This window comes from Chlamydotis macqueenii, chromosome 28 (assembly GCF_036417535.1).
Source record: "Chlamydotis macqueenii isolate bChlMac1 chromosome 28, bChlMac1.mat, whole genome shotgun sequence".
In the NCBI taxonomy this organism is placed as follows: domain Eukaryota; kingdom Metazoa; phylum Chordata; class Aves; order Otidiformes; family Otididae; genus Chlamydotis; species Chlamydotis macqueenii.
Genome location: NC_141583.1, coordinates 2,477,666 through 2,503,286, shown reverse-complemented (window position 1 = coordinate 2,503,286; position 25,621 = coordinate 2,477,666). Strand labels below are relative to the sequence as shown.

Below are 25,621 nucleotides of genomic sequence, written 5' to 3'. Positions count from 1 at the left end.
AAGCAGCGAAGCTGCCCCGTGCGCCAGCCAGGGCCACCCACCAATAGGAAGCGGGGCAGTGGAGTGGGCGGTGACCATCCTTTGAATGGCACCTGCGCCCCCCAATGAGCACCCCCCGCGGGGGGCGGGCTCCAGCCGTGGAGTTGTCGTCCCCTCCGCCAACGGCGAGTGCAAACAGTCGGCGACGACCCGAGAGCGACAGCGGCACTGGCCAATCCCCGTGCGCGAAGTGACGAGTGGCGGGAGGCGCAACCAATGGCGGGGGGAGGTGGGAGCGCGGCCCGGCGGCGGAGGGCGGGGGGGGGGGCGCGCGAGCCAAGCAGGAAGTGGCTGAGGAGCAGCGGCCGCCGCCGAGAGGCCTTGGGCGGGAGCGGCCTCCCCCCCACCCCCGCCCGCAGCAGCAGGTACCGGTACCGCGGGACTCCCTGGGCCTCACGCAGCCCCCGGGGGGCGCTGGGGGTCGGGCTTCGCGGCCTGGAAAGGGGCCGCTCCGGTTTGAAGGGGCCGTGAGGCCTGGCGGGGGGGGGTGGTGGTGACCGCCCTGCCCCTCTCCCCCTGCGGGGGTGGGGTGAGGAAGGGGGCCCCCGTTCCCCCCTCCCCTCCGTAGGGTGGGGTCGCGCTCATCCCCCCTGCCCTGCGGGGTTTGGGGTGGGGGTGCTGGTCATCCTCGCTCCTCCCGGGCTTTGCGGGAGGCGCCGTTCGGTCCCAGGCTCCCCGTGAGGGCGGGACACACGCAACCTAACGGGCGCCCCGTCCTGTCCCGCTGTGGAGTTTGGGGTGGGGGAGCGGCCCTGCTCCTCCGCGTCTCTTGGGACGGCTGAGCGCACCCAGGCCTCAGGGGGGGTTTTGGCGGGGGGGGGCGCCGGTCCTGGGTCCGCTCCCCTGCGTGTCTGGGGAGCCTGGGCAGGTCCCCCTCCCTCCCCAGCAGCGGAGGGGCTGAGAGCGCCCACCTGCATCTCCCGGGGAGACCTGGGCTTCTGCCTCCGTCCCTGGCATCACCGGGAATGGGGGGGGGGGCTCTGGTCATGGCCCCCTGTAGTCAGGGGTAGGATGAGACCTGCTGTAGCTGGGGAAGGCTCTGGGGGGGCACGGGGGCTGTTGGTGGCCCCGCAGCTCCTGGGAGAGCCTGCTGCTGGCTCCCCCTCTCCAGCACTGGGATGTGGGGTTGCTGTCGTTCCCTCCCAGAGCTCCGGTACTGAGCCCCTTCCTGCCCTCTGCCCTGGGGGCCCTTGGGACGCAGGGCTCAGAGGGGCTGGCTGGGCTCCCCCCCGATTCCTCAGCTGTAACATCTCTTGCTGATAAGGTGGTGTCTTGTTTTGGCGCCCCAGTTCCCGGGAGGATTTTCTTGCTCCTCCGGTTTTTGAGGAGCAGCCGTGTGAACGAGAAGCCGATCGGGCTTTGGGCCGTTGAGATCCTCTCTGGCTTCTCTAGGTACCAGTGTCCCGAGAACAGGGCGTGTGGCTCTCTTATCACCCCCCAGCGTGCTGGGAAAAACAGCGCTGCAGCTGCGGAGCGTTTTAGAATTTTGGGAGAAGAGACTCCCGCTATTCTGCTGTGGTTCCAGCTGCAGGAGAAGGCTCACAGAGAGGTGTGACCCCTGACTCGGGGTCTGCTCTAGATCTGCTCTGACTTCCCGCAGGGAAGAAACTGGGAATAACGAAGACTAACGACAGGTTTTTGCTGGCATTTCTCCGGTGCCCGGTGATGTCTGGGCCTGCTTTGCAGGCAGCGAGGTGGCCCGGGGCTGGGCCTGTTTTCTGAAGCCCCGGGCAGGAGGATGAGGCCAAGGGGCAGGGAGCAGACCTTCTGCATTTCACGGGGCTATTTCTTGTGGGTCTTGGCCGCTTCCTTAACAGCCTCCTGGGTTTGGGTTTGTGACAGTGGGTTGGTGGTAAGAACGTGTTGTTTTCTTTCAAACCCAGTTTCTTTTCTTTTTTTCTCCTCCTGTTTCTCGATCTTGGCCCCTGAAAAGTCCCTTAATTCCTCGCTGCCGGTGTCTGTGTGTGGTTGGGCAGCCCTTGGGCCTGTGGTTATCTTCCGGCAATTAGTTTAATTCAAAGAGGCTTCCCTAGAAGGTGAGCAGGGGAAGTTTGATAGCCTCCAACTTCGGTTTTAAGCAGTGTGTTAGGAATTGAGCCTTGTTTGTGGAAGCAGCTGCCTCACAGGACGTGTTTTTAGTGTTTGAGGAGGGGAAAAAAAAATGCGTCGCCCCGCGTGTGGCCGTGCTGGCATGAGCAGAGGTGGGAGGGCTGGCAGAGGTGCTTCCCAAGACTCCTCTTCCCCTGAGTTTTCCTGGTCAGGAGCGACAGGAGGATCGGGGAGCTCTGCCAGGCTCCGGCTGTCAGAGAGGCCGTGCCGCTGTGGAGGTAGCTCAGGATCTCCGGTGACGACCAGCAGTACCGACAGCCCCCAAAGCTCTCATCGCCTTGCAGGAATCATGTTTGTCTCTAGTTTTCTGGCTTTATTCCACCCTGATGAGGTTCTCCTGGGGCTATTCCCTCCTTCTGCTAACGCGCGATTGTCCCCTGCAAGATATTTTCCAGGGCTTTAATTTATTTGTGCCGTCGAGTACCGAAGCACGCGTGCGGGCGCTATAAAAATAACAATGTACTGGGAGCGAGTGAGCGCAGTTGTGGCGCGGGGCCGTCGTGGCATGTGATGGGAGCGAGGGAGCTCTGCGTTCCCTTCCTTTTGGCATCCTACCTGGCAGATTTTCTATCTGCACCGCTAAAATAAACGGGGCGTCCTGGCGTTGTAAAACCCAAGGTGATGAAACGGCACGAAATGCGCCGCTGGTATCCGCTCGTCATGACGTGGAAACCATCTCAGGTGAGGGGAGCATCGCTAGACTGAATGCCTGGGGAGATCCTGGTCATTCTTCCATGAAATGTCTGCCCAGAAGCACCTATGCCAGTGTGGATCCCGGTCATACTGGTACATCTGGGAACAGAAACCTCCCCACGTTGACGTCGGGGCTGCTTTGTGCTGATGGTGGCTACAAAAACACTTGCCAGTGTGTAAAAACTTCAATTTTTCAGGCCAGCCAAATTGTTGAGATTTCTGGATCTCGTCCACCGCTTGTTTGTTTTGATATCTCCAGAAGTTAACAGATGGTAGAGACTTAATTCCGTGAAACGTATGGGAATTTAATCCCCGACCAGGCTCCGGTCAGGATGCGTTGACTCTGCGCGGCAGCTGTGCTCCGTGGCTGGGACGGGAGCTCGGGGCTGGGCTGCCGGGCTCCTCTCCGATTGCGGGGGTGAGGGGGACGGGGGAGAGCTGAATTTCCTGCTCCGTTCCCTGATGAAGCGTGTTGTTTTTGCGGGAATTCGAGGAAATCTGTCAGCCAGCTATTCCTATCCTGGCAGGGGGAATCTGTGTGTTTGCTGATCTGAGATTCACCTCTTGCTTTTAGAGGCTCACGTGCTGTTGCAAAACCTTTTGAAAGGTACAAACGCTGTTTTGGTGGTGAAGCCTGCCAGTTCTGGCTCCGATACCAGCCCTTTCTTTGTATTTCACCATAAATGTTCTTCTCTCCTACTTTTCGTTCGCCCAGCGCCTCGGAGGGAGATCGGGGGTGGTTTTGGTTTTGCCACACGTGATCCAAACAGAAGGGATCCCCAAGAAGCCGCCTTGGACGGACAGAGTAAGCGCGCGGAGCGAAGGGAGCGCACTTTTTCATTAATTACGGCAACCGTAAATCTGGTTTATATGCAAAAAAAAATTTTAAAAAAATAAAAAAAAGAGCTACCTGCACCCATCCTCCAGCAAATAATTCAGCCTCCGTACTTCAGGCCGTGAAGCGGGAGGCAGCGGGCAGACTGCAGCTGGAAACCCTCTCTTTGCGCTGCGAGGGGGAGTTTGTGGGTGAGAAGATATATATTTTCTTCCTTATTAATTTTTAAAGTTGGGAAGCCTGAAAAAGGAAGTGATGTTTAGAAAGGAGGGAAAGATAACTGCTGCTGGGCACAGATCTTTGTCCCGCGGCCTGCGGCGGAATGGGGCTGGGGCGCGTTGGGTGCTCTGGGAACGCAGACGCCTTGTTCAGAGCTGGCGAGCGCTTTTGTACAGATACAGTTCCTATCATTTATTTACGGGAAGAGAAATATACTGCCCGACCGAAATAAGTTTATGCTAAAAAACTCCTCCTTTTTTTTTTTTTTTTTTTTTTTTTTGGCTGGGTCTGAGCACAAGGATGGCCTCGGCTCCGGGTTCAGAGGCTGGCTGTTTGCCACGGCATTCGCATCATCACCGTGGTCCTTTGGGGGATCGTTTCTCGTTCTCGATGCGGTCGGGGGCCACCTGAGCGAGGCGTGTTTGCCCTGCTGTGCTGGTGGACGGGGGGCCGGAGCGCTTCGCCGCGCCGGCTTACTGACTCGACGCGACTCCCGTGCGAATGATGGGCCTTGCGCCATCCTCAGCCCTTTGCCTGCTCGCTCTCCCATTAGGAAATGGAGCTGGGAAGGGGTTTTTGAGCAGCGCTCCTCCTCCTCCTCCTGGAGCTGAACCGAAACAGCGCTGGCTTGTGCAGGCACGCAGCTCACGGCTGGTTCAGCCGAGGCGTTTGCGGTACCGGGTTTGGGGTTTTTTTCTGCAAAGGGGAACGGCTGCTGCAGTGAGCCGCAGCAACGAGCGTGGATGTGCTTGTTCCAGAAGGAGGATGAGAAGGGCCTGCGTGCTCCTCTCAGGAAGAGATCCCGCTGCTGGCGCGCTCCTGGCCGGCAGAGCGGCTTTGCCACGCTGCTTGGAGAACTGTAGGCAATGGGATTGCCGCGGCTGTTCCAAAAACCACCACCGGCGCCCCGCGTTTCTCTTCCGCGACCCGTGCAAACGTCCATCTCGCTTGGCTCTGCTGCTCCGGCCCAAGGTCGGGTGGAAGGGGAGGAAGGGGAAGCGGGAGATGCCCAGAGCAGCTCGGAGCTGGCCGTGCAGCCTCTTTAGACGTTAACGTGGAGAGACAGCTGAGCAGAGCACAATGGAGCAGGGAATACGCGCGTAATGGCCGAAGTTTTAATCCCCTGCTGCCGCCCGGAGCGGGGAAACAATGCGGAGGGTTTTGAATGGCCCGTCAAGCGCCCTGGCAGAGCGTTGTTTTCTACCTGGTACCCCCAGAGAGCCTTTTCGTGTGCTGGAAGTGAAGAAAAAAGGAAAGGAAGGAAGGACGGAGATGGAGATGGAGCCCTTCCCAAGGCGCGTCAGGAGCAGGACGCAGGCTCTGCTTGGGGCAAGGCAGCGTGCCTCCCCGAGAGGCAGTAGATTTCATTGGGAAAAATTAATAATTAAACTCTTGGAGCGCCCTTAAAGCAACCGTTCTCTCCCTGTCTGTCAGCAAGCTGGTAGCCAGGCTTGGCCAGAGCCACCAAGCATCCCGCTGTGCCGCCTTCTCTGTCTGTGTTATCCGGGCCGTGCTGGCTGAACCAGACCCAGCTGGGGTTTCCGACCGCGCCGCTCTCCCAGAGCGTGCCGGTTATCCGTTGAAACTGTCTTGGGCCTCGGAAAGGTGTGATCAGAGAGGGACGGAGCAGCTCAGCGGGGAGGGGTTCAAGTGCCAGTTGAACCGAATCCATGCGCACGCTGCCCCTCTCGTCCCGTTGGGCTTAAGAGAGGATGCGCTCCGAACAGCCCAGCCCTTGTGGGACAGGTTATCGGATCGTCGCCCCGGGAGCCGTTTTGGCAACAGCGCTTGCTGTTATTATGGGTATCCAGGCACGTTCATGTTCAATAAATGACAAATAATAAAAAAAAAAAAGCCTGAAGTGTTGGGACTGCGTCTGTCAGGGACATGTCTGTTGTTGGGAACAGCCAAACCCTGCCCTCCCACCGTGGCCGAGCGTTGTTTGCTGTTTAACACAGGGGTGACAAAGCCCCAGGGAGGGGGGCCGTCACGCACCGAGCACGAGGATGTTTCTTGGTGCAGACTTTGTTCCCTGGATTTTTGCACCAGCGGCGTTTTGCGTTTCGCTGCGCTAAGGCCTTCGTTGCTCAAGCCCCCGCCAGCTGCTCCTCCAGCATCGTTTCCCCTCCTGAGCGCCGGCTAAAAATGTTTCTCTGGGGGGTGATCCTTTCCTTGCTTTGTCTGAACCAGGAGGTGCGAGCTCTTTTTTGGAAAGCCTGAACTGAATGTCTCTTCCCCCACACTCTTGGTAAATCAAGCGGAGCTGGGCATTTGGGAGAAGACGATACCGTTGGCTCACGATGGCCCTGGAAAACAGCGGAACAAAGGGTTGGACGTGGCAGGTGGAGGCCCAGATCATGCGAGAAACAAGACTGGAGTTTGCTCCCGAGCAGGGAACCGGCCTGGCGCCTCTCCGCCATCCGGATCTGCTGGTGCCCTCGTGCCGCCGGCTGGGTAAAGGGGGAAGGGAGGGAGGAGGAGGGACCTGCAGCGCCCGTTCCCGCTCTGCAGCTGCTCTTGAGTGGCTTCGGTCGGTTCTGGGTTTCTAAACTGGGGACAACTGGTCTTTAAACTGGAGATGACTGGTCTTCAGACCTCCCTTAGGAGCTCTTTTTCGCTGTGCTTTGAGCCTGGCAACCGCCACAGGGTTTCTCGTCAGGCCGCGGGCAGCAGCTTCCCTGCTGGAAAAAGGGAAATGGAGCTCCCGAAGCCGGGAACCTCGGGCCTCGTGCGTGTGTTTTCCTGAGAGCAGGAGGAGCTCGGGGGGGTTGGCGTGGAGACGACGGCTTATGAAACTCCCCAGATGCTGCCTGGCTTTGTCATGAGCTCACCTCCTCGGTGCCTGCTTCCAGCCAAGCTGTCGGAGCCGCAGCGGCCCTGTTAGGGTGAAGGAAGGGGGGACCCGTCACCTTTCCCCTTTGCGAGATTTTGAAGAATCCTAGTACCGGAAACCCTGCACCTTTTGCCTTACTCTGTCCTTCAGAGCAGTTGGAGGGATGGTCCGTGCTCCCCGTCAGATATTTTCTCTCTCTCGCGTCTCTCCTGCGCGGTTCGGTGTGCGCTCTGAGGCCCCACAGCGTCCTTGGGGTGCCCTGATCTCGCTCCCTTTTCCCCTGCGTGGTGGATCCGCGCCTGGCTGAGCTCAGGGGACCACAGAGGCTGCTGCTGTAGCAAATGGAGCCCCCTCTCCATCCCAGAGCGCCCTGGAAAGGGCCGGCATACGTGCCTGGAGGTAGGGAATTTCCTCCCCGGGACTCATAGAGGATTTTAAGCAGAGGGAAGGATGCAAACGCCACTGGGAAGGCTGAGAAACGCGGTTTGACGCAGCAGAGCCTGGCCACCCCGTAGCCGCCGCTGCTTCTTGCAGCCTCTGGCCCTGCCGGCGCAGTTGGCAGCGGCGGCGAGGCTGAGCGCCGCCAAGATGCCGGATCGTGGCGCTGGCAGATGGCAGGGGATGAGGGGGCTGCTCCGGCCATCAGCCGCTACGTGGGAGGCCAAGGCGGCGAGGAGGGACCCCTCCGGCTCGCACCGGCGGTCGCCGTTAGACCGTGGCCCTACCCAAAGTGCCGGGAGGGCAGAGAAGTTTGGTGCTGGATTATTTTATTTACTTCTTTCTCTTTTTTTTTTTTTTTTTTTTTCTTTTTTTTTCCCCTCCCACTGCAGCCGTCCCTGCTGAGCCCTGACCTCATGATGTCATGCTGGGAGTAGGACGCGTTGCTGGTTCTTGTTTAACCAGCCTGCCTTTCTATCATTTTCTCCCCCCGCTCCCCGCGCACCCTCTCCTGCATGTGAAACCCGAGACCACTCTCTGTCCCTTCCTCCCCCCCCCCTTTTTTTTTTTTTCCTCATTTTTGCTCCCTCTCAGCTCCATCCAGAAGCTCCTTCCCGCCAGGTTGGTACTGGGCTTGGGTCCCCAGCACAGCAGTTGCCTCTCCGGAGACGCAACGGGGACGGTGTTTGCAAATTGTGCCGCTGTGCTAGAGAAGCGAATTCTTAGGAGAGTGGGAGGCAGAGAGAGAGATCTTGCGTGCTGGCAAGGGCTTGGGCACCGAGATTTGGGAATAGGCTGCGCAGGTTTGGACTGCGACGCCGGAGCAAGTGGACGGGAGTGGGAGCAGGGGCGTGTCCCTGGGGTGATGCCGGGGGACTCCGTGGATCGCTGCTGCACGGGAAGGGGCAGCAAAGCAGGCGGGGTGACGGAGGAGTGCGCGAGCAGAAGGGGCTGCCGGGTGCAGGAACGCCACGAGGGCTGGGGACGCAGGGGTGCCAGTTCCCCAAATTGCTTTGCTGCCCTTGATGCCTCTCCTCTTTGCCTGCTTCCTTCATCCTGAGAGGCAGGAGGCAATATTTCCTCCCTGATCAGGAGGAGAAAAGGGGGCGTGGGAAGTTAAAATCTGTGCATCCACGGACGTGGAATTAAATTGTGGATCCACAGAGGTGGAATTAAAGAAATACGTTTAACGTGCAGGAGCCATTCTTTAGCCTTTGTTTCTCTTCTGACCTGTGTTATCTCTTCCAAAGCCTGGCTGAATCCTTTCTGCCTTTTATATTAGCAAAACTAATTATAGCTCTGGAAAGTAGTGAGGGGCGGCTAACGAACGTTGAAGTTGGAGAATCTGGCAGTGTGCTAGATAACCAGGAGGTGGTTCCCAGAGCAGCAGGGGCCTTCGCGGAAGCGAAGAAAGCGGAGAGGGGCAGGATGTAGCTCCAACAGGTACGGCGGGTTCGGTGGGGTGTGAGTCCTGGCGGGCCGCGTGCTGGTCCGGCTCCGTTGCCTGGTGCTCACATCACTCTGTGCCTCAGTTTCCTCAGGCGTAGCAGGGAGCAGGGGGCTAAAACTCAGGTTCGTTGAGAGCGTGAGCTCGTTAGGGTGTTACCTGTACACCAGAAATGCTGTTTGGAGATGAGGAGAAAACCAAAATCCCCTTGCAGGTTCAGCGCATGGTTTTTTGCTGGATTGACAGCAGCGCAGCCCGTGTTTTCCGAGCAAGCAATCCTGGGTCATTCCTTAATAGCTTGCTGTCAGACTAATAATATCTCTTAAAACTTTTTCATCTCAGAAATCTTGTTTACTTTTTGGCCTTGCCTCAATTTGGACAGCAAAATGACACCGTTCTGCATCACCTGAAAAATACCACGTTGGTTTTGGCTTCTTGCTGGGGGAGAGAGCTCTGGCTGCTTTCAGGAGATTTTCCCTTTTGGAGACAGCCTGTTTGGAGCAGGGCACCGCGTGTTGCAGCAAGAAACTGAAATTAAAGCATCTAAACGAAAACCCACCAGTTTTAACATGGCTTTCTACTACAAAGCCAGAGCTGCTCGTACCAGCTTGTGATTTTGACAAGTTCTGCACGCTCCTCGTCCCAAAACAAAGGAAAGCCGCGCGTTTATCTCGCGCAATCTCTCGACCACAAAATCCGGGCAGCAGCTCTAGCAGCGCTCTGGGCTCTCTGCTGCGGGCTGTGCTTGCTTTGGCAAGTCGCAGGGCTGCAGGGAAGTCACAGCGAAGGCTGCGCCGCGGCTTTATCCGTGCTGGGGCAGCTGCCACCGCTCCTGTCCCTCCCCTCACCAGCTGTGAGCTGCATCGCAGCCGTTTACGTGGCTGTGAGGGAAGGGGAACAGATGAACGCTGGTCATCGCATACATAACAGAGTGGGGCTACGGTGGGCTGGTTTTTTTCCTCCTCTCCACCAGTTGCCAGTCACAGGGGGCTGGGGAGGATTTGGAGAGCACGGGAGGCACTGAAATGGAGAAAAGCTGCACCAGGTGCTGCAAGTTTGTTGCTCGGGGAATTTGCTCCCCCCTTGCAAGGTCCTCTGAAGATTGTCTGCGAGGTCTCTGCCGGGGAGGGAGATTGTATAACACCCAGCGCTCCTTGCTCATTAAAAACAGTTGTTCTCACCGCTGACGTCTCCTCTGCACAAAGGCTGGGGCTTTTTAGCAGGGGATCGGTTTTAAAATAGCTCGGAGAGCCCTGGGAGGACGAGAGAGGCAGCGATCCGCTTGGCTCCCTGCCGCCCAGGTGAACCTGTCCTTGTTATTTTGTGTTTTGCAGATTCCCCGTGGCGGAGATTTGGGTTTCTTTCTCCTGAGCTCCCAGGAGCTGGCGGCCACCAGCTTGAGGCCTGGGAGCAGCGGCGTGGGGACAGGCTTTGTCAAAGGTTTCCTCTGTGCCACGGAAGCTAATCCTGCCTGTCACGTGGCGCTGGAGCGCAGCCGTTCCCGCTGGCCTTGGACACGGCGGCAGCAGGCAGGGCGGCGGGCCCCCCGCGCGCGTGAAGGCGGGAGGGCGGCGCGGGGCGCAGGGCCTTGAACCCAGCGTCGCTTGGCTCCAAAGTTGGGTTCTGGTGGGTAATTTTTCTTGTTGTTTTGGTGCTCACTTGCTGGCGGGCAGCGAGTCTCCCTGCAAGGTCAGGAAGGGAAACAGGAAAAGCAACTTTTAAAAATAGCAAGGCCTTGAAATAGTCCCAGTGTTCGGTCTCTTTTTGTCTGAACTACCCCGGCCGCTCCAGAGCGGGCCCCGCTCGCCCTGCCAGCCCAGGCTCAGCAGCTGGGTGCCCGGTGCTTCTGCAGATGGTGCCTGCCGGTCCCGTGCCAAAAACGCGGGGTGGCGAGCCCTTGGGGTGCTCTTGGCGTCCAGGGTGAGCGTGCAGCCTTCCACGCCCCTGTCAGACCCAGGGCTGAGCGGTGTCACGGAGCCCCTCGGCTTGCGAGGGCTGGTGCAGCCGCAGCTTCCATCGGAAAGCGGATCTGGAAAACTGTGCGAGTGCTTGAAGGGCTGCACGCTGGGCGGGATCCTTCAAATGTGTTTGGAGGCGACTGGTACAGGGCCAGCGCGGTGACACGGCGCAGAGATGGAGAATTGCCGCTGATTTGGTGTTCGGGGGAGGACGTGGGGTGGTGGTCGGTGAACGGTCGTACGAGGAGATGGCACGGGCAGAGCTGGTGCGTTTGGGGGAGTTTAAGCAGGAGGAGGCTGGGGAAGGGAAAGCAGCGTCATCTCCACGTGTGCGGTGGTCAGCTTTGGTGTCAGTGTCCTGAAACTGGGCTGTGCAAACCCCTCCTAACGAACAAAAAAATCTATTTAAGGGGAGGCTTGGCTGCCGGAGAGGAGATTTTTAACAGCATTTTATCTTTTTGTGGCAGACTGAATAAGCAAGCGAGCCATAAAAATAACAGTTGCGTTTCAGCAGTTACTCCTTGTTTTAGCTGTGAGCCTCGTTAACTTCGGGGGGCTTGCAGCGGTTCCCCTCAACCGGACCCGTTCCGGGTCTGCGTCTCAGCAGCGCTGCGGTGGAGCTGGGGCCGGTTTAAGCTTCAGGCTGGCTTTTCTACGTTGCTGATACCAGCTCGGCGCTGGTTTGTCTGGGCCTCACCTGTGACTGTCTCGCTCTGGCGGGGAATCATCTGCTGGCAGGAAGCACCTGGGCTCTTGCGCTGTCGGATTTGGGAGGGAGATGCTTGGGTTGCTCCAGACTGGGAGCTGGAGGTCTGTGGACTCAGACCTGGAGAGCAGAATCTCCTCTCCTTACGGTTGTTCTTCCAGCGTTTGTGGATTTCTATGTCTTTGCTGTGCCGCGGAGAGGGCAGCAACCCACAGCCTGCCGCTTGCCCAGCCGCCTGCTCTTCTGAAAAGCAGAAACCCGAACCTTGCAGCAGACAGTTACCAGAACCGCTTCCTCTTCCTGCTGGGGACCAGCTAAAATGCGTCCCGGCCGCGTCCCGGCCAGACGGCATTACCTCCCGGGTGTCTGCGCGTGTTTCATAAGCGCGCTGGGCTGCTGATTGCGGTCCTGCACCCCAGCAAATGTCCCGGCTGGGGCTGGACGCAGCTGACCCGGAGCAGAGCCGTATCCTCCCCGTGCATCCGGAGGCCAGGCAGCCAGGCTGGATGCTGGGGATGGTTTTGTGAGGAGCAGACTAACCAGAGAAAAAATCTCCTTCTGCCTGAAACTGAAAGCTTGGTGATTATGGTGTGACGTGCTTTCGCTAGGGTTTGTGTGTGTGTATTTATTATGCAAATAATGGGCTGTGGCCGCTCTGCTTTTCGGCTCTAGGCCTGTCTCTCCAGCCTTCTGCTTTGCTGAGGAGGGGCTGGTCTTAGTGTAGCGTTGACGATTTTGGTTCAAAAACCCCCTGTAACCTTGAGGTGATTTGTGGAGAAGTGACATCTGGCATTCCTGACCGTAGGAGCCACCTACCGAAAGGCTATGTGTCTTCTCCTCCACGGTTCTCCATCGGGGTAACCATGTCTGCGGGGCGTTTTTCAGGAGGGCCGGGATCGGTCACCTCCAGTGATCCTGTGCTCCGCGTGCTTTGATGTGTTTTTGGCAGCAGTCAGGATCGCAGCGCGGGGATTTTCAGACGTGGAGCCTGCTGGCCTCTAATTTAGAGCCGGGGCTGTGATGTTCAGGGCAGGCTGGCAGACAAGTTTGGCAGCCTCCTGGTCCGCAGCTCTTCCTCATCAAATCCAGAGAGGACTTGGGGATCTTTTTCCACAGACAGGTTTCGATCTCTGACTCTTTCTCTCTCCTGTGCCTTTGTTTCCCGAGCTGTGAAGCCGGGGGGTGGGTGACCACCATGCTGGCGGGCGATCAGACGGACTCCGAAACGCGGGGCTGTGGATGCCGTTGCCCCTGCCAGAGAGCTCTTTCCACGTGAAGCCAGTGCTTGCTGTAAACTCTTCTTTCTCTGTGATGCAATATAGTTAACGCCGCTTAGCCAGGAAGGTTAAAAATACCCTTCCCTTCCCCCCGCCTCGTTGGCTTTGTTTCGCCTACGAAAAATCTTTCTTTTGCCTAAGAAAATAGTTGTGTTTTGAGCTACCAAAATAACTCCCCGTGTCAGCCTGGTAGGGCTGGGCTCTTCCCATCACTCCTTTACTGACTCGGGACCGTGAGTCTCATCTTCCATCGGAAGGAGCTGAACCGGGGGATCTTAGGACTTGTAAGATTAGGATCTCAGGATTTTGAAGGACAACAAAAACCGTCCCCTTTCTGGGGCGGAGACCTTCCCGTTGCCACCAAACAAGGAGAACTACTCGTAATGAGTCCTGCGCAGGGCCTCCTGCGAGGAGGAGCCTCTCTTTCGGTGGGAAGCCTTCAGTTGGAGAGCATCTCTGAGAGCGTGGAAGCGGTGAACGGTTGGTAAACGACTTCATTCCTGCCTTAAAGTGGTGAGCTTTTGAAAGAAAGAGACTGCAGAGCCAGAATCTGGTTCGCTTTGAAAAGCAGGGATGCTGAACGGAGAGCGTGGTTGGCCAAGGCAAAGGCAAGGTGCTTAAAGGCAGGAAAGGCCAGAAACTTTTCAGTGAGGGGCTGGGAAGGAAGTCATCAAAGGAAACACCTAAAAAGATCGGGGGAAAACCCATCTGTCAGCCCAGAGAAATCATTCTTCCCACTCCCTGTTGGAGACCCTGATGAAAACGAATCGGGGTTCGCGGCAGAGCAGATCTGGAGCATAAAATAAAAGCAGTAAGCCAGGCAGGTCCGTGGCGGCATGAGCATCCGAGAGGATTCCTTCCTCGGTGGCCCGAGGTGCCGGCGGTGGTGCAGGCCAGCGCTGCAGGGACGAGAGCGACCTCTTTGCGCCTGGAGCCAGGCCGCCGCATGCAGCCAGCGTCTCCGGGCTCCGCTCATCCCAGTGGAGTTGAATCCACTCCTGCGTCCTCCTGTCCAGGAGAGAAGCTCTTTCTTGGCAGCTTTGTGTTTTCAGCCCTAGTCTCTTTCTTTTCGGGGAGGTATGGTGGGGGTGCAGCAAGGCTGGCTCCTCCGAATCGCTCGTGAGCCATCCCCCGGCACGGAGAGAAGCGACATCGAGCCTGACGACGGATTTTTCATCATCCCCAACCTTCAGGCGCTGCTCAGCTCGCTGACCCAAAGCCGCTTTGAGGACGGAGCCGGCGCTCTTTCCCTCCATGCTGGATGGAGAAGGATTTCCCTTGTATCCTCACTTTTCTTCTTGGGGATATTCCAGTGTAGCAACCTGCTTCTCTCCGCTTTACTGTCAATATTTGTATCCTGCTAAACGGTGATTAGAAAAGTCATTTGAAAAACAAACGTCCTTGTGTCCTGCTGCTCTCGGCAGAGATCTTGTGCGGAAGAACCAGATGGCAGCGCTGGAAGAGGAGCGCGTGGCGTTTGGTATCTCCCCATGCCGCAGCGTTTTAAAGCCTGATGCTTTTCCTTCTGCTCCTCTCGCCGACAACTTCCCCCTGCTGAGGTCGCGGCTGAAGTGCTGCGTCGCTGGAGGAGCACGCGGTGGAAGCTGGTTTTAGAAAGCGGGGTGAGCTTGTTGAAATCTCCCAGAAGTGAGTCTGCTTTCCCAACGCTGGAGATGTTTACCGGCACAGACCAGTGGGCTGCTGGGCGGAGCGAGGTCTGCGGGGAATCATGCAGGCAGTCGTGGCAACCGTCCGCAGAGGCTAATTTTGCTTTCTGAGGTGAGGATTATCAGCCCTTCTGCAGGGGCAGCCTCTGCCCCCCAAATTCAGCTGCTTTTTGACTTTTTCCCAAAGTGGAATCGGACATTTGGTTAAAAATGGTTTCATGGGGAGAGAAGGAAGCCAAATCCTGCTTGTGCTCTGCGTATCTCAGCCTCACAAAGATGATCTTCCCGTGGCTAACGAACCCCACTCTGCTGCCTGGCCGGTGAGGCCTGTGCCGTAGCGTCCTCGGCAGTAGAAAGTCTCCCGCTTGCATTTTAAATGTCGGCGTCATCTGGGAGCAGCAGGGTTGCTTGGTGGCCCGCAGACCCCGCGCTGCATGCAGCGGAGATCCCCTTGGGGTGACCTGTGAAGAGAGATAAAAATAAAGGTGGACTAAGCCTCCTCGCTAAGCTGTCTGTCGGGAAAACCGCCGGAGTCTTTACAGCCCTGAGAATAGCTGAACTGGGCGTGGAACGGAGTGAGCCAGGTGCAAAAAAAAAAAGACCAAACCATGTGTGAGAGCAGTGCTGAGGGAGTTTCTGGCCTCCAGCGCTGCTGTGTCACCAGGAACTCGTGTTGGAGAGGGTGAAGGCTGGTTGAGAGACTTCCAGGCGCTCGAGGTAGTAGGTCATTTTTGCAGAGCTGCGATTGCTGCCGATCGCCTTCGAGGAAACCGCGGCTGGGTGGGAGCCGCTGCCGCCGATTCCCCGAGGCCAGGTGCTGCCACGGAGGTGATGGGCACAAGCTCCACTCGTTTCCTCCATCTGCCTCCGGTCTGGGAAAGGAGGAACGCTGCGGGACGGAGCTCTGCCGTGGGAGCGTGCCTGGCCCTCTGTGGACACGGTGGAGTCTCCAAAATGGAGATGGCCGTGGAGGCTCAGAGGACCGCTTCCGAGGATGCAACCCTTCCGCTTCCCCTGAGCAGCGCCAGCAGTGACCGGTAGGACGGGAGGATGGATGCCGTGACCTGGAGACGTGACAGCTGGAGGTGCCTGTGATGGGCCATCGGCCGGGGAGCACTCTGCCTGATCTCTTGAGACACACGCTGCGGGTTTTCTGCCTGTCGGCGGCTCGGCAGGTTTCAGAGCCGTGACTTGTTTCTGGCGTCAATCGTGGCGAGGTCAGGGGCTTCCAGCACTGGGCTGTGGGGGCCGTGGGACCCCAGGTGCCAGCCGCGCAGGCTGAACCGCTCCTTGGCTGGGGCGGGCCGCGAGCCGCGGCCGTTTCCCTGCCGCCGAAGCAGTGCTGTCCGAGGAGCGGGTCTGTGTCCTGCCGTGCCAGCCCTGCAGCAGGGCGGCGCTGGCTCTCGGTGGGGCCGCAGGGTGTTTGCATTTACGCCTTGCGGCCTGCAGCGTAAAGGCCCCTCTTTTTGCTGTTAGGAGTTACTAAGAGGAGAAAGCCCTGCTCCCCTGGGGTGTCCCCCGTCCTCCTGCCTTCATCGCCTGGTTATCCTTAGAAATCAGAGTCTTCTGTGCTGTCTAAGCCACATCCAGTGGCTGCAGCTTAATCCTGGGATTTCTTACCCGGCCTGCAGCGCCAGGAGGAACGTTATTCCCTTTGTCTCTGCCGCTGCCGTGTTTTGAAACCTGTTGCCGTGTCTTCCCCTCGGCCTCCCCGGTTTCTTCATCCTTTGCGCCACGGCCTGTGTGTTCAAGGCCTCTTATCCGAGTCTGGATGCCTTCCTCGCAGGGCTGGCCTTGGGGAGGCCTCGCTGTCGCAGCGGGGAAGGACGATTCCTGCGTTGCACCGGGTTTCGACAGCGCGTTCCCCGTGCGAGGCGTTCGGTCTTTCCGCAGCGCTCTGGTCCCGCCTGGTGATTGCAGCCCCCGCCGATCCTCTGCCGCGGAGCTGATGCCTTTCCTTGGCTCGTACGTAGGTGGGGGATTGCTCCGGCCTTGGGGCCGCGCTCTCCTTGCGCAGCTGCGTCCCGTGGCCTCGGACGTCTCTCCTAGGGTGCTGGGATCCTTCTGGACTTTCTGCCGTCCTGGCTGGGAATCAAATAACGATACGCAAGAAAACAAAGCGAAAAAGGCCGACGAGCGCTGTGATTTGCCCCAGGGGCTCGAGGCTGGGGTTCAAAGGGAAGGCGGCACGGGGATTTTGTGCTTAGCGTGGGGCGCGGGAGAAGCAGGTTCCCGTCCGTGTCTCTGCTCCGTGGCTTTGTCACGGTGCTAACGCTCCTCTCCTTGCTCTCTTGCAGGCTCTGCCACATTCCCCACCATGGGTGACATGAAAACTCCGGATTTCGATGACCTTCTGGCAGCTTTCGATATTCCCGACATTGACACGAACGAGGCCATCCATTCTGGCCACGAGGAAGCTGATGCTCACATCAAGCAAGTCCCCGGGGAGCCAGGACCCCCTGACCATGTCCTCCCCCACACAGACATCACCGCTGTCAGCGTGATCGTGAAAAACACCGTCTGCCCCGAGCAGCTCGATGCCCTGGATGGACGCGGTAAAGATGGGCACGTCATCGGGCCCCGCTTGCTGCAGAACGGCTTCGGGGCCGCCGAAATGCCCAGGTCCCCCACTTCCAGGTCCGTGGAAGCTGTGGCATCCTCCAACGGGGAGTGTTGGGTGAAAGAAAAAGGCCCCAAACCCCTGGATATCTTCTCCCATTTTAGCCCCGATCCCAACGAAGACAACGCTGCTAACCTGATTGACAGACCCCGGGAGTGTAAGCCGAAAGAGAAATCCCTGGCCGTGCCCTCCCTCTCCCTGTCTCCCACCCCGCCGCTGGACTGCAAGGAGCCCATGGGAGAGGGCACGGAGAACCTGCCCCCAGCTTTCCCACAGCCCTTCGAAACAGGCCAGGCGGGGGGTGCAAACGGGTCCCCTCCCGCCATCCCCTGCATCAAAAAAGAGGAGTCCGACTCGGAGGAAGTGGGCTGCAACGCCAGCCCGAAGGGTTTGGCTGCAGCCTTGGGTGACAGTCCCTTGGATCACCTGAAATCGGTCACTGTTCGCTACTCCGCAGATGATTCTCCCATCGCCTCCTGGCCCAGTTCTGATCCAAACCTCGACAGCGGCACCAGCAACCTGCCTGAAATGAAACGCTCACCCGCCAGCCCGCGGGAGCCGTTCTTCAAGCCTTCTTCGCCGGTGGTACAGAGCCCCAGACTGCCCACTTCTCCGAAGCAGCTGGACAACATGGCCCTCAAGGAAGAGCAAGAAGTTCTGGAGAAGTCGATGGGAAGTCCCCAGAGTATGTCCAGCGCTGAGGAGGAGGAGGAGGAAGAAGACAACAACAACGATTCCCCTTCTTCCAATTCCTCGCGGCCCCTGAAAGTGCGGATTAAAACCATCAAAACGTCTTGTGGCAGCATCACCCGGACGGTGACCAGGGTCTCATCGGATTCAGAGCCGGGCTCCACCAAGGGGCCGGCTGAGCAGGCCTCCCAGGAGCCCTCTCTCGAGGGTGCTGGCTTCATGGCGTCAGCAGAGAGAGACGAAGGGATCGCGCTGGAGGTGCCCAAGGAGAAAATGGAGCTCTCCAGCCCCTTGAAAACCATCGACGGGCCAAAAATCGTCAGTGTTCAGCTCGGCAACGGCACCAAGCTCAAAGGGACAGTCCTGCCCGTCTCCACCATCCAGAACGCCAGCAGCGCCATGCTGATCGCTGCCAGTGTGGCTCAGCAAAAATCCGTGGTGCTGCCGGCGAAGACGGGTAAAGCTGTGGCCAAGAACATCATCAACCTGGTGCCGCAGACCCTGCCCAAAGCCGACACCAGGACCAACATCAGCACGGTGACGCAGACCACCACCATCACCACCACGGCCAACCAGAAAGTCAACGGCACCACCGTTGTGATGGTGCAGCCGCAGAAGCCTTCGCCTACCATCGCGGGCACGGTCATTTCCAGGAGCCAGTCCAGCCTTGTGGAAGCCTTCAACAAGATCCTCAACAGTAAAAACCTCTTGCCGACCTACAAACCCAACCTGAATCCTCCGGCCGACGCCAGCCTCGCCCTGCCTCCCTTCGGTTACCGCTGCCTGGAGTGCGGCGACTCCTTCGCCCTGGAGAAGAGCTTGGCTCGCCACTACGACCGGCGAAGCATGCGCATCGAGGTAACCTGCAACCACTGCACCAAGCGCCTCGTCTTCTTCAACAAGTGCAGCTTGCTCCTGCACGCCCGGGAGCACAAGGACAAAGGCCTGGTGATGCAGTGCTCCCACCTGGTCATGAGGCCGATCGCTTTGGATCAAATGATCGGCCAGCCGGACATCACCCCCCTGGTCTCGGTCACCTCCTTCCCTGCTAGCAAAGTGACTGGCGTGGCTCAGGACGCCTTGATCGCAGCCAACGGGGCTCAGGACCTGCCCATCCTGCCCCTGAACAGCAGCGCGGAGCAGACCAACTACAGCTGCTTCAGGTGCCTGGAGTGCAAAGAGCAGTGCAAGGACAAAGCCGGGCTGGCCGCGCATTTCCAGCAAGCGGTGACCACGGGGACGACCAGCAGCACGGTACGTGTGCGGGCGGGCAGCGGGAGCTGGGCATTAGAGCCGTAGCAAACTGTCCCTGGGGGCGCACGAGCGGAGGACTCTCCAAATCCGATCTGGGCACGTCTGCCTGCGCATGCCCGATTCGTGCTGCTGTGAAACCCGTGCAGGAGGGAAACGCCTGAGCCAGGGTTCGGCTCGCGCCCACGAGGCACTGGGTGGAGGGAAGGGAGGCTGCTCCCGGTTGTCGGCGGGCGATAAAGCTGCCCCATGGGTGCAGCGGGGAGGGAAGAACGGGTCCCCAGGCATTGGTGCCCGGCGGGACGTTGCCATCCCCACGGAGCCATGTTAGAGCCGAGGGTGCCACTTCCTCTTTCGTCTGCGCGAAGCACAAATGGAGTCTGGGGAAACCAGGGTGTGTGGGTATTTCCCCGCCACACACCTCTTCAGAAGCCAGCCTGGAGATCCTGGGCGCTTCCTGCTGCTGCCAGCACATCCTGGTTTGTTAGGGCAGGCAGCATCCAGCAAACATGGGGATTAACGCTGAGGGACGAGCTTTAGAAGGCGAGGAGGCAAAACAGGTCCCCAGAGGAGCCCTGTCCTCCCTGGAGCATGGCTTCACCTTTCCCTTTGTCCGGAGACGTTCAGCCCCTCAGCTTCCTGTGCCAGGAGGAATTTGCTGTTTCCTGGTAACTTTATTTCAAAGCTGCTGCCGTAGCCGGGACGCTTTTGAAATGCCAGTTACGGCCCTGCCGCTGTGGAGCAGGGAGGCTTGCGTTGGAAGGTCACCAGGAGTGCTGGCGTTCACGTGCTCGGGTGGATTGTCCTGAGGAGCAGGACAGGGGCTGGTGTCCCACTCCCATCGCCTCTCCTAGCCTGGATGTCGGTGGAAGGTTAGGGGTGCAGGAAGGTGGGATTTCTACACAGGAGCAGTGAGAGGGCCCAAGGAGGAGGGGATGAGGGACGGGAGAGCCGAGGGAAGTCATCCTCGTCTCCCCGCAGGCACTCGCTGCCGGTGAATGCTGCAGCATAATCTTTCTGTCTCCGAGGGAGCTCGTCTGCGGGAAGCGCTTGAGCTTGGGAATTCGACCCGATCCCCTAATCTTTCAGGGCAGCTCCTGTTGCAAGCCTCATCCCGTTTCCTTGATCCCTTCTCCCCTTGACATCCCCATCTCTGTATCCCAGCGTGGAGTTGGAAATAGTTTTGAAACAGTTTTGGCAGCTGGTTTGAATGCACCTCCCGCTCCCTCCGGTAAAACGCTCTCACCGAGCGGCTGGTCCCCGGCTAGCCCCTTGGCACGCGCTGCAGCTGGGACCCCTCCGCGATGGAAAGCCTGGAAAAGGCATCTCGTCTGCTTGCCAAACGCCCTTGACAGTTACCCAGCAAGCTGGCACGCGCAGATTATCTCCTAAAGCGCGCCCTGCGGAGTGCCGGCACCACGGGGATTGCGGCCGCGTCGGGTGGCGTAGGTCGTTAGCCTGCCCGTATGCGTGGGTGCGTGCCAGGCTGAACCTCTTGATGCTTTTTTTCCTCCCCCAGGTTTGCACAACGTGTCCCATGATCATGGCCAACCGCTGCAGCTTTAACGCCCATCAGCGGATGCACAAAAACCGGCCTCCCCACGTCTGCCCCGAGTGCGGAGGGAATTTCCTCCTGGCGAACTTCGAGGCCCACCTGAAGGAGGCCTGCCTGCACTTCTCCCGCAGGGTGGGCTACAGGTAGGGCCGCGCGGCCTCAGCCTGGGGCTGAGGGACCTGGCGGGTGCCCAGGACCGAAGGGCAGAGCCCCGGGTCCGCGGCGGGTTTCCGTTTTGTGCGTGGGGCGGGGATCCGCGTTCCTTCGCCCCGCCAGTGCTGGGCGCGGGGCTGAGGGTGAACGTCTCACTTTACTCCTTCTCCGGCTCTCGCCCTTTAACCCCGGGGAATTTTCTTCCTCCTGGGACCTGTTCGTCCCCTACCCCCTGCCTCCTGCTCTCCTCCGCTCTCCAGGTGTCCCAGCTGCGCCGTGGTCTTCGGTGGGGTCAACTCCATCAAGTCCCACATCCAGACCTCCCACTGCGAGGTGTTCCACAAGTGCCCCATCTGCCCCATGGCGTTCAAGTCGGCCCCCAGCGCCCACGCCCACGTCTACACGCAGCACCCCGGCTTCAGCAACCAGCAGTCCAAGTAAGTGTTCCCAGCGAGCGGACGCTCCCGCAGGTCCCGCCGGAAGAGATCACGGAATGGATCGCTTTGTCCAAGTTCCTCTCGGTCCAGACCTGGGCTGTGCCAACGGTGGTGGTTTTTTTCCCCCGACAGAATGATTTACAAGTGTGCAATGTGCGACACGGTCTTCACCCACAAGCCCTTGCTCTCCTCCCACTTTGACCAGCATCTTCTCAACCAACGGGTCAGCGTCTTCAAGTGTCCAGACTGCCCGCTGCTCTTCGCCCAGAAGCGCACCATGCTGGAGCACCTCAAGGTAACGCTGCGGCCTGGCTCGGCGCTCTTTTACGCAACCCGTTGGTGTGAATATTTGAGAATTCTCCTTCACCGGGGACGTCTCGGGGTGGGCTGCGGCTGTCAGTTCGTCGCTGACGCAGCGGGGCCCTGAGATCTGGTTCCCTTGCGCCCCACACCCCTGTCCTGAGGAGGTGGCCCTGTCTCTGCAGTCTGGGGCCTGGGGGAGGGCAGGCTTTTCTTCTAGCCTGCTCCAGCACTGCGGGGAAAATCTGGCCCCAGACAGCTGCCAACACCCTTGTCTTTGCCTTCCAGAACACTCATCAGCCCCAGAAGGCCAAGGAAGACCTGCCCAAGAAGACGGCCATCCTGCTGACACCGAAGCAGGAGCCTGTCGAAACACCCGTGTCCAAAATCTCAGAGGAGTCGTCGTCCTCCACAGAGGAGGATGAACCCCCCAGCTCCCCGGAGCTGCGCAAGACCAAGCGAAGCCGCTTCCAGCGCAAGACGGTCAACAAATCGAAGGGCAGCGGGTGGACGTGCGGCGTTTGCCACTCCTGGTTCCCGGAACGCGACGAATACGTCTCCCACATGAAGAAGGACCACGGCAAGGTGAGGAGAAGGCCGGGGGCTCCGGGAAGCGCGGGCAGGGAACGTTTATGGCACAGAGCGGTGGGGGCAGGACACCGGCCCCTCGGCTCCCCAGGCCATACACACCCACCTCTTCGTTTCTTGCAGTCGGTGAAGAAATTCCCGTGCCACCTGTGCGAGCGTTCGTTCTGCTCCGCTCCCAGCCTCCGGAGACACGTGCGAGTGAATCACGAAGGGATCAAGCGCGTCTATCCCTGCCGGTACCCGCAGGACCTTCTGGGTTTGGCTGAGAAAAGGGCTCTGGTTTAAGAGGGGAGACTTCGGTTGCTCCCAGTCAAGCTGTTGTGGGGAGGATGAAGCTACAGATGGCTGAAGTGTCTTAGAAGGAGGAGGGAAAGGAGGAAGTGGGAAGGACTCCGGGGTTTTATACCCTCTAGAGGAGCGTGGATGCACGTTTGTGGTTAGAGTTCGGAGTCGGGATGCTGGAGCTGGGATTTCTCGGGGGAGCCAGGGCTGGAGCAGGCGTGGGACTCGGCTCCTCGCTTCGGAGCGTCGCTTCACTGCCTCCCTGCTCTGGCCCTGCAGGTACTGCACGGAGGGCAAACGGACCTTCAGCAGCCGCCTCATCCTGGAGAAGCACATCCAGGTGCGACATGGGATCAAGGTGACCGACCAGACGAAGAGCCAGGAGGTCGTTATCGCCCGGATAGGGACCGGCGCCATGCAGGTAAGAGGTCTCTGCAGTTTCCCAGGGTGCTCGCAAAGGGCTGGGGCCTTGCAGAGGTTTCAGGCGGGGCTGAAGGCTGCACCCTGAGCCTCCGTCCTGGTTTGTGTTTGCCTCCGCGTGTCCTGCGGTGCCTGGGAGCGGCGGCTCCCTCCTGCTGCGTGAGCATGGCAGGGGTTGAACTGGGCCTCTCGCTGTGTCCCGGGAGGAAACGCGAACCATCCCCAGGCTGCGGGGGCAAAGGCGCCCGATGCGTGGGGTACGGGCAACTCAAAGGCCGTTGTGGGAGCCCCTCGGCCGGGGTTACTGGCTCCTGAGCCTTTATCCAAGCAAATATCTGTAGGGGTGCCTTGGGAAACCCCCGAGGAGGCCGGGTTACGCCAGGAGCTGCTGGAATTGGGCACCCGTTAATACTTACCCGAACCGTCCTGTAGGTGTCCGGTCGGAAGCGGAAGCTGTCCTCGGACGAGGGCGACTCATGCAGCGAGGAGCCTGACAGCACCACCCCTCCCTCCAAAAACCCCAAGGGCGACCGCAAGGCTCCCTTCCGGTGCCGAAAATGCGGTTACCTGGCCAGCAGCTCAGCCGATTTCCAGGAGCACATCCCCCAGCACCGGACTGACGAGAGCTCCCACCAGTGCCGGGAGTGTGGGCTCTGCTTCACCTCCCAGGTCTCCCTCAACCGCCACCGCTTCATCACCCACAAGAAGAAGAAGGGAGCGGCCGAAATGGAGGAGCCAGGACCCCGGAGCCCCTTGGAAGGAGGCACCCAGCACGCGGCCGACAGCAAACTCTCCTGCAAGGTGTGCGGGCGCTGCTTTGACAGCCAGCTCAACCTCAAGACGCACTTCCGCACCCACGGCATGGCCTTCATCCGCGCCAGGCAGAACGCGAGCCCCGAAAACTAGGCTCCGGGTGGAGGGGGCACGAGACCCTGTATATAATCAGCACAGAGCTCCTGTGGCGCCCGCCTGGGCCCCCCCACCTCCCTCCCTCCCTCCCTCCCTCCTCCTGGGCAGCGTTTCGACAGCGGCTCGGAGGAAGAAGCCGTGAAGAGAGACGAGAGCCGGACTCCGCTTGCCTCGGCTCGGCCAGCGTCCCCGCTCGCCTGGGGGGGCTCAGCCCACCCTGCTTTGTGGGAAGAGCCGGGGGGAGGCAGGATTTTCGGCTGCTGTGTTGTACAGGAGACGAAGGGCAGAGTCCAGAGCGGCTGCCCTGCTCTCAGGGAGACCCAACGGTTTCTTCACCGTTTGCTGCTCTGCCCTCGACGTGGGGACGCTCGTCTCTGTGGGCAGGGACAGTGGCCTTCCTCCTGCGGCAGACGAGGACAGGAGGAGGACACCTCCTGCCCTGCCGCCGGCGTTGGCAATCCCGAGTCACGGGCTCTTCTTTTATGCCACGCGCCTGCTCCCGGCTGAGGCAGTGGCAGCGCTGGACCCGGGGATCAGGGAAGACACCTCCATCGCAGGACAGACGTCTGTGCTGACAGTAACGTCACAGCAAAACCCACCACCTGCTTTTTTTGTTTCCTTTCCTTTCCCTTTTGAATGTCGCTCATTTTGCGTTTTGCTGGGAGCCGCGGGGAGAAGGCGATACCAGCCTCGCGGCCGGTCTCCCTCGGCGCAGAGACGCCCCTTGGCTCCGCTCGCCCGCCAGATGCACGAGGTGCGTCTTCGCCGTTACTTGCACTGACTTGAGGTGACACCGGCCTGCGGATGCTCGTCGCTTCGTGCCCCGGCATGGCCGTGCTCAAGGCCCCGGCTGGCAGCCTTCCCCGGGGAGGAGATTTTCATTTCGCGGTGGAAAAACAGAAGCCAAAAAAAAAAAAAAAAAAAGAGGCCTCTGGGCGAGATCAGCGAGAGGCCAGTGGCACCGACATCGAAGACTCAGCGAGGGGGGATCCCCGCGCCGGAGCCGCTGCCCAATCCCGTTACAGAGCGAAGTGTGACGGTGAGTCCTGGGGGGCTTCTCCCGTGGGTGCTGGCGTCCCCCACTGCCACTCCCCCCCCCTCCCGCCCGGCTCCGGGGCTCGCGGGCTCTGCTGCTGCCCAGGCTCGGTTTTACCGGCTGCTCCTCGGCAGCCCCGAGGCTCCCGCTGCGGCTCAGGACCACGGGGTCGGACCCAGCTCCCCCTCGGCCACCGCAAACCACGCGTGCGTGCGAGAACTTGGCCCCGGCACAGCGGGGGGCTGTCACCTCATCGCCCCCGGTACCTGCGGGGAAGGAGGAAAAAAAAAAAAAAAAAAAAAGGCTGGAAAAGAAACTTTCTACTTGTTATGTTTGTTTTTAGCGCCTGTGCTTGGGGTAGGGTGTTCGTGTGAGTAATTATTTCAGTAACTTAACTTTGGGCTCCTCATTTCCTTGTGAATAACCTCTAACACGCTGTGTAAAGTTGTACCATACACTAAAAGTGACAAAAAAAACCAACTGCTGTTGTGATTTTGGGTTTTGTTTTTGGTTTGGTTTGGTTTTTTCTTCTTATTTTCTGGGGAAGGGAAAGCTGGTTTGCTGGGGTGGGGTTGGGTTTCTTTTTTCTCCCCTTTTTTTTTTTTTTTTTATTTTATTTTCTCCTTTTTTTTTTTTTTTAAGTGCAAGGTGGAGGGCCAATCCCCCCCCTCGCTGCAGGTGGATTCAGCTGAACGGCACAACCAGAGGTGGGCGGGGGGGCTTTTAAAATAAAAGGAGAAAAAAAAAAAATAAAAATAAAAAAGCAAAGCAGCCAGCGGTTCCCACAGCTCCTGCGCCAGGCCCCCCCCGCGCCCCGCCTCCCCCCCCAGCTGCAGCGCGCGGGGCTGTGACCGTGTAAATGATGTTTAATAATAGAGAAGAACCTAAAGTTTCTACGCGTTTTAGAGGAAGGAAACAAAACAAATTGCTTTGTAATCTCTTGGTTTTTTTCAAGCACTTCAGTGCCTTTAGATCGGTTTCTGTTGGGGGGGCTGTACACGGGGGTGGGGGTTGTGCTACACGAAAACTGCGGGCGCAGCGCGCGGCTCTCAGGTATCCTTTATTCTTGTAGGCAGAACGCAATTAAACTTTTAGTGGTTTCACCCCTGCTGTGCCCTGTCTTGCTTCCGCGGCCCTGGGCGCGTCCTGGGTCCCCCCC

At 59.1% G+C, this 25,621-nt stretch overlaps 1 protein-coding gene across 5 annotated transcripts; it reads left to right on the top strand.

Annotated features, from left to right (window-relative positions):
- Nucleotides 1-165: 165 nt before the first annotated feature.
- Nucleotides 166-23,583, top strand: ZNF687 (zinc finger protein 687). Of its 5 annotated transcripts, none has more exons than XM_086768519.1 (9): nt 166-268; nt 16,519-18,785; nt 20,302-20,480; nt 20,751-20,927; nt 21,060-21,222; nt 21,516-21,812; nt 21,939-22,051; nt 22,377-22,518; nt 22,950-23,583. In XM_086768519.1, exons 1-9 carry the CDS (start codon nt 256-258, stop codon nt 23,421-23,423), a joined length of 3,825 nt encoding a protein of 1,274 aa, XP_086624645.1. In that variant the 5' UTR covers nt 166-255; the 3' UTR covers nt 23,424-23,583. The 5 variants fall into 5 exon arrangements, with proteins under 5 accessions (XP_086624645.1, XP_086624649.1, XP_086624648.1 ...); XM_086768523.1 differs by lacking the exon at nt 166-268 and adding an exon at nt 388-404; XM_086768522.1 differs by lacking the exon at nt 166-268 and adding an exon at nt 2,456-7,787.
- Nucleotides 23,584-25,621: the final 2,038 nt, after the last annotated feature.